Here is a 12,749-nt window from a genome sequence, read left to right on the forward strand (position 1 = left end):
ATACTTACTGTGCAATCTAGCAATTCCACTTGTAGATATTTAGCCAAGCAAAATAGAAACATCTGTCCACAAGACATGAATGTTCATAGCAACTTTATTCATAGTAACCCAAAATTAAATGCAACCCACATGTCCAACACTTGAATGGATAAACAAATTGTGGTACATTTATACAATGGAATATAACTCATCCACAAAAGGAATGTCTTAATAATAAATTCAGTATTATGGATGAATCTTAAAGATATGCTGAGTGAATAAAACCTGATACAAAGGAATATATGCTGTGTGATTTTATAATAGGCAAAACTAACCTGTAGTCATAGTCATCAGATTAGGGGGTGGCTAGGGCTGAATGAGGTGGAAGATGGATTGCTAGTTGGTTTGAAGGAACTTTCTTGTGTGGTAAAAATGTTCTATAGTGCCCAGCCGGTGTGGCTCAGTGGTTGAACATCAACCTATGAACCAGAAGGTCACAGTTGGATTCCTGGTCAGGCCACATGCCCAGATTGTGGACTTAATCTCCAGTGAGGGCTGAGCAGGAGGCAGCTGATCAATGATTCTCTCTCATCATTGACGTTTCTATCTCTGTCTACTTCTCCCTTCTTTGCTGAAATCAATAAAAAAATTTAAAATTTTTTTAAATGTTCTATATCTTGATTAGGGAGATGGTTACATAGATACATTCATTTGTCAAAACTCATTGAGGTATATACATTCTGTAAGTGTTCATTTTATTTTATGTAGAGTATGCCTTAGCATAGTTGATTTTAAAAAATTAATTCTAAGTGGGTTGTAGATCTAAATGTGAAAGTTCAAATAATAAGCTTCTTAAAGATAACATAGGAGACTTTCTTAAAGAGGATATAAAAACACTAATGTTAAACTTCATTAAGACCTGGAACTTCGTGTCTTCAAAAGATACTACTAAGAGAGTAAAAAAGGCAAGCTACTGTATGAGGGGGAAAAGGTATATGGACACACACATACATAAATACATATATTTCTTTTGTATAATGGTACCCCTTACTTGTGGAGGATATGTTCCAAGACCCCCCCCAGTGGACGCCTGAAACAGCATATAGTACTGAACCTTACATATACTATATTTTTTTCTATGTATACACACCTATGAAAAAGTTTAATTCATAAATTGGGCACAGTAAGAGATTAACAACAATAACTAGTGTTAAAATAGAGCAATTATAATAAAACTAGTGGCCCAGTGCACAAAATTCATGCACATTAAAAGGGAATTAGAGGAAATATTTTAATATTGCTATTTGCCCTTTATAATAGAAGTGTCAGGGATGAAAGAAAATTAGTAAAATGTATATGAAAATCTCCCTCCTGTCAGAGTCTGGGGTGTGCCGCGGGACCCAGAGTCAAGTCCCCGCCCACCCACGCGAACCTTGAAATCGTGCGAGACCCAGACCCAGCCGGCCCCACCCCTGTCAAGCAGCCTCAAGTCCCCCGTCAAGCCCCACCAGGCGGGGGGGCGCAGCCTCAGGTCCCCCGTCAAGCCCCACCAGGCGGGGGGGGCGCAGCCTCAAGTCCCCCGTCAAGCCCCACCAGGCGGGGGGGCGCAGCCTCAGGTCCCCCGTCAAGCCCCACCAGGCGGGGGGGCGCAGCCTCAGGTCCCCCGTCAAGCCCCACCAGGCGGGGGGGCGCAGCCTCAGGTCCCCCGTCAAGCCCCACCAGGCGGGGGGGGTGCAGCCTCAGGTCCCCCGGCCTGGCGCTGGGCGGGGACATTGCCTCAGGTCCCCCGGCCCTGGCGTGACAGCGTGATGGTGTGATGGCATGATGACCATTTGCATATTAGCTCTTTATTATATTGGATAAGGGTTACTTGGACACAAACACCATGATACCACGACAGTGGATCTGAAAACCAAGATGATGGCTACTACGTGACCAACAGGTGGGGAGCATGTACAACATGGGTTTGCTGGACAAAGGGATGATTCACATCTTGGGATGGGATGGAGCAGGAAAGTGTGAGATTTCATTGTGCTACTCAGCACCACACAAAATTTAAAACTTATGAATTGTTTCTGGAATTTTCCATTTAATATTTTTAGACTATTGTTGACTGCAGGTAACTAAAACTGCAGAAAGTGAAACTGAAGATAAGGGTCCAAAAATATATAAATAGCTCGTACAAATTACTAGGGGGGAACCCAAATATGTAAAAGAAAAAAGGGCAACAATGTGAATAGGCACTGCACTGTGTGAAAGAGGATTTCCAAACAGTAAACATGAAAAACTCCTCTACATCTTTAGAAGAGAAATGCAAATTGAATTCATAATCAGTAATATATATACTTATTGGAATGTCTGAAATAGACAAATAGGCTGAGAGCAACTGTCATTCTGCTACTTTGGGGGGTAAGAGTGTAATTTGTGCCAGTTTGGACAACCATGGCAGCATACCCATACGTGATGAGTAAATAGTATCTGTTCTAGAATATACCCCACAGAACAGTATGTGTATCAGGATAGATATTCAAAAATGTCATAGCGGTTTAAGTGTAAATAGCCAAAAACTAGTAATTACTCAAATATACATTAACAGTAGAATAATTAATTGTTTTGTAGGCAAACAATAGAATATTATAAAACAATGAGAAAGAACAAACTATATGTACCTTACATGGATGAATCTTACAAACAGTATGTTGACTGAAGAAAGACAGAAATAATGTATATATAATTCCACTTATGTAAAATTCAGAAATAGGTAAAACGATTTTTAAAAATTTTTTTTGGTGTTGGAAGCTGGGATTGTGGTTACTTTGGGTGAGGAGTAGGCACAAGAGATACTGGTAATATACCATTTTGTGATCTGGGTGATGGTTATGTGGATTTGCTTATTTTATATAATTTACCACGCCTTACATTTATGATTTGTATACTTTTCTGTGTACTGTATAATACTTTGATTTGTTAAAGTTTATTTTTAAATGTAAGGGCAAAGTGAAGCCATTTTCAGGAAAATTTTCATGGTATTCTTGGTGGTGTGACTGAGGATGAGATTAATGTACAAAAGTCAATAGTTTTTCTCTAGTAATTAGCATCTAAAAAAGGAAGCAATAAAAATCATTCCACTTACAGAAGTGGGCAGCTTCACTTTGGTGCAACCTGAGATCTTGTTCAGGGGCCAACTGCTTGCTTCCTGCTTTTAGCTCTAGGGCTTTTCTCTTGTAGGAGCTGTGGTACCTACCTTGGGAACTTAAGTTGTTCAAGCCAGTGTGAGGGGTGTTTAACACTATGTGGAGCAAACTTTGGTTATTGGGAGGTGGGAGTCAGTAGATACATGTTTCCCTTTTTCTCACTTCAGACTGACAGTTTTGAGATACAGTTGATAGAGTTTCTCATTTTGTCCTCGGTAGCCAATGATTGGGCCAGTATTCATGCATAAGCCTTCTTATTAGACTCTGCTCAATCCCCCCGCCCCAGAGCAGAGAGTTATCTAACCCCAAATGCCAGTCATGCTGTGGTATCTGAAACCAATGGTTTACTATAAAATTCAAGTTCTTCAGTATTCAATCATGGTGACGTTGGGAAATACTGAGTATTACTTTTTTGTGTCTATGAAATGATAATGATATATACAAACAGAGCCCTTAAAGATTAAATGAGGTAAACTCTATAAACATAATACCTGGAACATACAAGAGTTTAATAAATAACAGCTATTGATGTCTTACTCAAGTTTTTATGCTGCTTTCTGACACTCCAGAGTCATTTTCCGTGAGTATAAAAATTCTTTCCTAGAGACCAAGTTCTCAAGTCCTTATAAATAACCACCAAAAGGACAAAAAAATAACTTCTACAGAACTCAGCATAGAGAAAACGCCAACATGATCTTGTGAAGATTTAAATGGGTATATGGGTTTTTCAACTGTGTAAATTTTTAGCTTTGCTAAGACGATGCTGTGTTAGCAGAGACTCAGCACTGCAGTGAAAAGGTGGTTTTGCCAGCAACACAAGGCTGTTGTCAAAAACGTTGAGAACAGAGATAAACATTGTTAGGAGCCATAAGGATACATTCTAAAACACACATTTACAGCTATAGGGCATAGTATGTAAATACCATTACACACTAAACACATTAACGCTAAAATATATTAAAGGAAATTTAATATTTAGTTTTTAAAAAATTGTAACTTCTGTGCATGTATATGTTATTGGGGGCTATCGTGTGCATTTAGGATGTTTAGTAGCAGCCTTTGGCCTCAAGACCCTAGATGGCAGCAGCACACACGCTCCTCCCCTGAGTTGTAGCCAAAGTGTCTCCAGACACTGCCAGGTGTGCCCTGAGAGGTGAGATCATTGGTTGAGAACCACTGAGATAAACCTAGACTTGAATCCAGCTCTAGGGCTATGACTGTGAATTTGAACACATTACCAACTCTTAAACCTCAGTTTTCTTAAGTGAGGAAGCTCAGCACCTGGCACATAGAGTTCAGGAAATGATGATTATTATGATGCTAAAACCTGTTCTCTTTTGCGCCACTCTACCTCTTTATCCTCTTAAAGTAAAATGCCCCTGTGGGTAGCCTGTGGTCAAATTGTTGAACAAGAATTTCCCATATAAGATCATCAACACTGATCATTCACATGGGCAGTTAGCATTGCATATGATTGCTTTCTCCCTGGATATGGATTTGCTTCTCTTCCTCGTGTGTTCTTGTTTGACTTTGGAAGAGTTGGGAGTACATTATTTCATTCGAATCTGCTGATACAACATTGTGTATGGTGTTCTTTTAATATTTATCACCTTGAATTAGACTCAGTGTGTTAAAGACTAGTTCAGACTTGTAGGAATCAGACCTAAAGAAATTAGGAAGATAAAACTAAATCTTTATTGTTTTTTTAACACTGAGGTAACAGCCAATGACAAATATTTATTCTTTAGTTTTATATTTTTTTGTAAGTATGATTAAAAATATTAGTGCCCTGTAATTGCTTTGATATACATTGTCATTTAAATCTTATTAAAACCCTGGGCAGTGAAAATAGAATAAAAAGGAGATTAGGGAAGGAAACTCTTGATGTACTGTAAGTACACAGCAAGACACAACATTAAGTACTTTATTCTCATCTACTTCTTCAAACTATATCTGCAAAGTAAGTAACGTCTGTTTTTTTAAGAGGATATTTTTCCATTGATTTTTAGAGAGCGTGGAAGGGAGAGGTAGAGACACAGAGAGAGGGAAATAGATGTGAGAGAGATACATCAGTTGGTTGCTTCCTGCACAAACTCCAACCTGGGCTGGGGATTGAGCCTGCAACTGAGGGGCATGCCCTTGACTGGAATTGAACCTACAACCCTTTAGTCTGTTTGCCGATGCTCTAACCACTGTAAAAACCTGTCAGGGCAGCATTATCTGTTATGCAGGTGAGCATATGATGGTTCATTTGCCAAAGATCATCTAGCTGGTAAATAAGTGGCAGAACCATTAGAACCCATGTTATCCCAAAGCCCATCTTATTTTCATAATGTATGCTACCTCCCCCAAATGAGGAGCAGATACCTCTGCCTTAAATTTCTTTGTAAGTCATGTGTCTTGACCTGTTCTCTGAACTCAAAGTTAATAGCACAAATTGTAGGACATTGGAACTGTGACAAAGTCATTTTTTCTGTTGCTACTAGGCCTAAAGACCCATTTTGCCTTGCCCAGCTTCTCTAACCCTCTGTGGCCTATATCTCTGTTGTTCTCCTGGTCCAGTACACTTCCATCTGGTTTATGGGAATAAGAAGGTTTTTATATTCAGCCTCTCTTAACTAAATGAATAAACTTTATTTTTTGATTGTGTACTAGCTTGTATGGTTTCATATTGCTCAAGAATGCAGAGCAGTTAAATCTTAAGCCATGAAGTGTATGCTTGGCAAGAGTCAAGTAAAAACTAACGTAATTAAAAATTAAGAGGGTTTTCTATCCAATAAGGAAAATAGTCTCAAAACTGCCATGTGATGTTTGTTCTAATAGACTACTGATGAAAAGATATTTTTAAGTTTATAGTTGCCTAAAATTCTACTGTCTCAGTGTGATTTGTATTTTTAGCTGAAAGAAGAAAAGTTACAAGAGGAGAAAACTTCCGAAGATAAAATCCACAAGCTGTTACCAGAGGACACAGAAACAGGGAAAAGGAAAATGGACGAACAGAAAAAAAGAGATGAGCCATTGGTACTGAAAACCAATCTGGAGCGTGTAAGTAGATCACTGTTTTGATGGACATCTGCCTCAACATTAGCAATTAGCGCAGGTGACAGGGATCTGAAAGGCCTGTGTTGGTGAACTAATAGTCACTGACTGTGCAGTCTAAGTGTTGTGAGAAGTTAGTGTCCAGATGAGAGCTGGAGAGGGTAATTTATGAATGGGATGACACATGTGTAGAAAGATTAAGCGGACGGTGGGAGAAAATGGTGAAAGGGAAAACCTAGTGCAGTAGACTACTTGTGGTAAATTTTGTACATATTTTGACTTGTGTTGCTTCATATTTGAGTTTTGTATGTCTTATATCTTCTACTAGATTTCGTTAAAGCTTGAATTTCCCTTTATTCTTTATTCTAAACAGCACAGTACTAGGAATAAGGTATTAGATTACATAGTTTAAATTTAACCTAATTAGACTTTTAATTGAGCTAAATCTTGCCTGAAATTTTTTCATTACTTATTTACCAAGCAAATTACTGGAAAAGGTTAGAAGTGGTATATTTAAAGTACTTTTGCAGGGTCCACTGATTAGCTCAAATGGGTAATTATAATTGAGTTTTTTCTTTAATAAGTTTTATTGGATTGGACATCTTTTATTGCTTTCTGTATGTGCTTAACATATCTATAGAGTCATATCTTTTAAAATATTTTATGATTCAGGCTTGTTAGTATTTTAGTTATCTTTCTAATTAACCAGAATTAATAGAGCTTTACCATATATAAAGACAGACAATATAGCAGAATAGAGGGGAAAAAAATCTCTGCTTCATAAGTCTGCCTCTTGAACAGGTCCCAGCATTAAAACAGACTATAACTTTGGCCACGTTACTTAATTTCTCTGTGCTTTTGATATATTCTTTGCAAAGACATTGTTCCTGAATTTCAAAAAATTCAATTATTTAAGCTTTCTTGGATTGATAGTATTTGCTGATTGTCAACAGGCATGTGGGGCTTTTTGAATCCAATTATAATAATAATAATTTTTATTATTTAATTATTATTAAAAACAACTATTTGCATTTTATAGGGTTTCAGCCTTCTAAAAGATTCAGTTTAACAAACACAAAATGCTGTGTACTCTTAATGCTCTGTTTATTGGGAACTACAAAAGGAAAAAGACTGCTATCAGAGAGGCTAGGAATGAAATAAATGATAGTCTTGTGCATATAGTATGTCTTCTGACTAATGGCCCCAACTATGGTCTGTGGTCCAAAGACTGCAATTCTGCCTGTGACTTCACCCCAGCAGGAAAGTCCACTAGGGCCACAGGCGAAACAACGCAGAAGCTCGCTTTCCTTTGCTATGGTCTTTGGATAGAAAGATGACCTGCTGCTGTTTTGGCCTTGCCAGATCCAGATTTTCTCCAGGAAATGATCTCTAGTATAAATTCATGTCAAGACTGGGAAATTGCTCTAAGATTTTTTTTTCTTTTTCCATTATCATCTTTGAAATAGTAATCAATTGCATAAAACTACTTTTAATCTTAAAAGGAATCAAGAAGTACACATTCTCAGAACTGTTTTTATTGGTAATAGCCAGTTATGAAAATTTTGTGTGCAAAAACACATTGAATAAAATATGACCTATGAACACTTCAAGTTTTAGAGTTTTGTGATTTTTACCATTTTTCTGTTTGCTTTTATATTTTTGAGGCCTTTTAAGTGGCTCTAATTTTGCTTTAAATATGTGTTAAGAATTTTTGGTGTTGAATGGATAATTTCATTTAGTTTAGTCAAGGCTATATTCAAATTGAGACCAAAGAGAAGCTCAAGTAGATTTTAGAGGGAAGCCAGATGAAGGATTAAATTTTATATAGAGAGTGTTATGATTAGAGTTGGACTGATTATTTCACTCCTTTCCCACAAACTTCAGGAACTCTGTATTTCCTGAGAAATTAAGTGAGAACTCTTCACTCCAACATTCAGGTCCTTGGTATTATTTTAGCTTGTATTTCCATCCTTGCCTACATCCCCAAACTCTAAGAAATGGAGCTATTTGCTTTCCCCCAAGTATATACTCTGTATTTTCCCTCCTTAGAGTCTTTGCTCTCACATCTTCATCTCACTGAAATGTCACCCAACTTACCTGTTGACAGGCTATTCATCTTTCAGTGTCCAGTTCAAAAGTTGTTGCCTTCCTGGAACCTATAGAGATTTCCCACCTCTCTCTACTCCATTCTGCCCTCCCAGAACCCCTTCCTCTACTTTGTAACTTTTATAGGACTTATTTCATTCTCCCTTATCTTATGGTTATTTGCGTGTTTGTGTTTCTTTACTAGATTTGTAAGTTTCTTGAATATGGGAATGTCTTAACCTAATTTAAAATTTCCTACACTACCTTGCATATCGTGAGTGTTTGATGCAAGTTTGTCAAGTTGAATTCAAATGGAGGAAGGAAAGTGCTTATTCCAGAATCAGAAATTATCATCTGTTATTTGCTTGGAATGGAAATAAAATTGGCAGTGTTTATTTTATTATTTTTATGGTACAATTGATATCAATAATAATGTGAATTATTGGAAAACAATTTGGTATAGCAATTATAGTCGTACCAAAGATTATAAAGCAGAAAGTGAAAAATTGCTTGTCATCCCACAACCTAGAGATAACTTATATAAACATTTTAGTAAATGTCTTGCCAAACTTCTTTTCTAAGTGCATATATACTAAATATATATTTTTTATTTTTAGAAAATGGAACCCAGTGTGCATACTCTCTTAAGCCTTTTCTTATAAACTATTAAATTATGGATGTTTTTCCATGTAAATAAAGAATCTTACATCCTTATTTAGTGGTCTCTTGATATTCTTTACAGTAGAATTAAATTAATTAACCTCCTGTTGATATTTTGCTATCTTAAACCACCATTCTGATTAGTTCCTTCGAATAAATAAGTTATCAGAAGTGGAATGATCAGGTCAAGGGGAGTGTCCTTTTAAAGACTTTTGGTACTTATTATTAATGTGACCTCCAGAAAGTTTGTATATAGGTATACTCCCACTGGTAGTTTAAGAAAGTACTAAACTAATTTCCTCACACCCTGCCAACTCTAGATATTGTCATTCTTTTAATTTTTTTTATGTAAATTAAAAAATATCACTTTGGGATTTTATTATGCATGTTTTATACCAATTTAGGAATTTGTAGTGCAATAGGCTTATTTTTATCTAAAGGGAAAGATGAAAGGTAAATCTTTTCCTCTCTTATGGTTCTAGGTTTTTTGGGAATGGAAATATAGAGAGCTGGGGGGAGGTACTGTCTATCTATATAATTCTTTATAATAATGTAAATGTATTTTTCAATAATTAAAACTAACTTAGTGATATCTATTATAATGCTAAAGTTTTTTTTCTTAAAAGATTAATAGTATTTAATTTGATAAATATATATCTTTTGTTGAGCACTTACTACTTGTTAATATACTAACTCCTTTAACAGTAGATGGAGCAATCTTTATTTTATAGACGAGAAAACGGAAGCTCGGAAAGATAAACAACTAACCTACAGTAACCCTGATAGTTAAGTAATAGAGCTGGGACTTGGACATTCTTTTATTTGGTAGTGAATTGATTATGTGGAAACACCTAAATAGAAATTGCCATTACTTATTCCCTGTTGAGTCTATAGGTGTCAAAGCTTTTTTTTTTTTTCTCTCAGAGTTGAAAAGAGAATATTATATAAAATTTTATAATGGGTTAGTACTGTTTAAAAGTTTCTCCAGTGAACAGTTTGTACCACAGAGTTCTTTAAGGAGTTGTACCCTACAAAATTTGAAAAGCTTCCCTGTAATCCTATTTCTCAAAGACTAACTATTAGGAAACATAGCTTATTGTATGTATGTATGTATTTGTCGGCCTAGAGAATAACAAAGTATTTCAGGAATGCAGGGTACTCTGAGCCATAAGATGATGTCTTGCATGCCTCTGTCTGTAACTCTCATTTTGGTAGTCATTTGATCATTAGCTAACAGGTTAATCATTAAATGATTACATATGTTTTGTTTACCTGCTCTATAATGGCATTGGGATTCTTAAAGAAAAGATGGTCACTTGCTCTCACAGAGTTTATTGTCTGAAGCAGAAGACAGACTCTTAAATAAGAAACTAGAGTTCAGTGAGATTATTTTCTCCCTCTAAAAAGACTTTCATATTGAGTAACAAGGCAAATAATACTCACTATATATTGAATGCAAAAGGCACATATAAAAGAAACTTCAAATGTAAATTGAAAAGACTAAAAAAAAAAAAAAAAAGATTTCAAAATAAAACAAAGGTGGAAAAGGGTGACTCTAGTGATATTTGGAAGCCCTTTCAGAGAAAGTGACATTTAAGATGCCTCTGAAAGGCAGAGAATGTGGAAGGGGAATATTAGGCAGAGGGAATAGCATGTCCAAAAGAATAGAGGTTTTGAAAGACACTTATGGTACATGTGGAGAGCAGAAAGTAGTTTGGTTGTACTAGAATTCAAGGAGTTCTCTGTGTGGGAACTGGTATAAGAAAAACTATGAAAGAAAGTTGAGTCTAGTTTTGAAGATTATTGAATTATGCTGCGGTGTTTAGACTCTATCCTGAAGTTACCAATAGTTAAGCAGGATTCTGTGTGTTTGATAGTATGAAGGGGATTAGAAGGAAGGAAGGCTGAAGAGAGCGAGACCAGTAGTAGATATTGCAATAGTCCAGGCAGAAGATGATGAGAATCTAAGGAAAGGCAATGACAATTGAGTATACATGGGAAGAGTTAGATAAGAGACATTTTAGCAGAGTGGTTCTCAACCTTGGCTGCACATTAGAATCACCTGGGAATCTTTTTAAAATCCTGATTTCTGGCCTCATCCTCCGGAAATTCTGTTTCTTTGTTACTAATGTTGTGGCCCCACCCCATAACAATGAAACAGAATTTCCGGAGGATGAGGCCCAGAAATCAGGATTTTAAAAGGATTCCCAGGTGATTCTAATGTGCAGCCAAGGTTGAGAACCACTGTTAAGCAGTAGAATGGAGTAGAGTGGAAATAGCATGGAGGTAGTTTGGAGACAAATGTTCTGGATTTAAGAACCAGTGTCAGCTACTTATTAACTCTACAGTCCCAGGCAAATCAACTGCTCTGAGCCTCAGTTTTCCATCTGTAAAATACAGCTAATAATCCCTTCTCAATAGAGTTGATATAAACAGTAAATGAAACAATATTTAGAAATGTTGGGGTACTCAAAACCTCTATATAATTTATTATTTCCTCAAAGAAAGGGAAAGAAAAGAGTCATAGATGACATTGAGGCTTCCAATTGGGTTGGTAGTGTGGCTTAAAGTAGATAGATAGTTTGATTTTGGATATATAAAGTTTGAGCTACATTTGGGATATCCAGATTGGGATCTCCAGGAGGCAGTTGGAAACACAAACATAGATTGGAGCTCAGGTAGAAGTGCCATAATGGAGAGATTTGAAACAGTAGCTATGGGAGAATCAATGGGAACCCCAATGGACACTGTTATCTCCCTTCTCTCCTGCCAGTGCCCTGCGCGTCTCTCAGATTCAGAGAATGAAGAACCTTCCCGAGGCAAGATGACACAGACACATCGCTCTGCATTTGTTTCTAAGAACAGCTCCTACTCCTTAGCTTTCCTGGCAGGGTAAGAGGCTGACGCTGACTTCAGTCAGGGTTCTTTCATTTTGGGTCCTGGGGCAAAAGGGGCTGGGGGAGCAAAAGTATTTGTGGTAGCCACGTTGGGGGAGGTGGGAGTGGGGAAAGGAGGTGGGAACTGGTTTTCAAATATGGTTGAGGGACAAGGGGCTGACCTGAATTTTTAAAGAAAATGAATCTCACCCATTTCTGGTATCCTCAGGATAAGATTGTGCTAACTGCTCTGCTGCAAAGTGTGAACTTTCCATCCTGGGAGAAACAATGCAGCCTTCCTCAGCTGACGTGTCCTCTATTCTCTCTGTGGACTTTCTTCTCTTAGTAGGAAGACCAGAGTTGATTTTATTTTCAATGCCTAGAACTAAAATATATCTTGATAGGTTTCAAGTGGGAAAACTGCTGAAAAGTTTTTAAGACCTTGCCAGAGGAACCTCTTGATCCTTCAGATTTTGCAGGCCCGAGGGAGGAAAAGAGGGAGTAATTGAATTGGATGTTGGATGATTGGGGAAAAATGCCGGTTTGGATGGATGGAGGAAGGAAGGAAGGAAGGAAGGAAGGAAGGAAGGAAGGAAGGGAGGGAGGGAAGGAGGGAGGGAGGAAAGAAAGGATAGAGAGAAAAGGAAGGGAAGAACAAATAGAGGAATCATTCATTTGTGAGCAGCTACTACATGCCATGATTTGTTTTAATATAAAGATGATAAAGACAATCATTACTTACTTTGTAATCTTTTTTTTTGTTTGTTTAAAGCTGGCATTGCTCACCTTTATTTCTAGTCTTCCTCTCTTCCTTCCCAGCAACACTGTGAAGTCGATCTCTCTTGCTGCCCCTATGGACATACACCTGGACCCTTTTTATTTGAAGGCTTTTTATAGCTAGTCACTAATAAATATG

General features: G+C 37.1%; 1 protein-coding gene across 1 annotated transcript in view; it reads left to right on the forward strand.

The window, feature by feature from the left end:
• The window catches only part of RNF169 (ring finger protein 169), a 59,083-nt gene that overhangs the window by 30,708 nt on the left and 15,626 nt on the right, over positions 1-12,749 (forward strand). Inside the window, exons 3-4 of the mRNA XM_070425621.1 lie at positions 6,072-6,218; positions 11,731-11,849. Coding sequence (XP_070281722.1) covers positions 6,072-6,218; positions 11,731-11,849 — 266 coding nt within the window. The remainder of the gene's footprint in view (positions 1-6,071; positions 6,219-11,730; positions 11,850-12,749) is intronic.

This window comes from Myotis yumanensis, unplaced genomic scaffold (genome assembly GCF_028538775.1).
Source record: "Myotis yumanensis isolate MYYU_CA2020_CCGP unplaced genomic scaffold, mMyoYum1.0.hap1 SCAF_10, whole genome shotgun sequence".
NCBI classification, from domain to species: Eukaryota; Metazoa; Chordata; class Mammalia; order Chiroptera; family Vespertilionidae; genus Myotis; species Myotis yumanensis.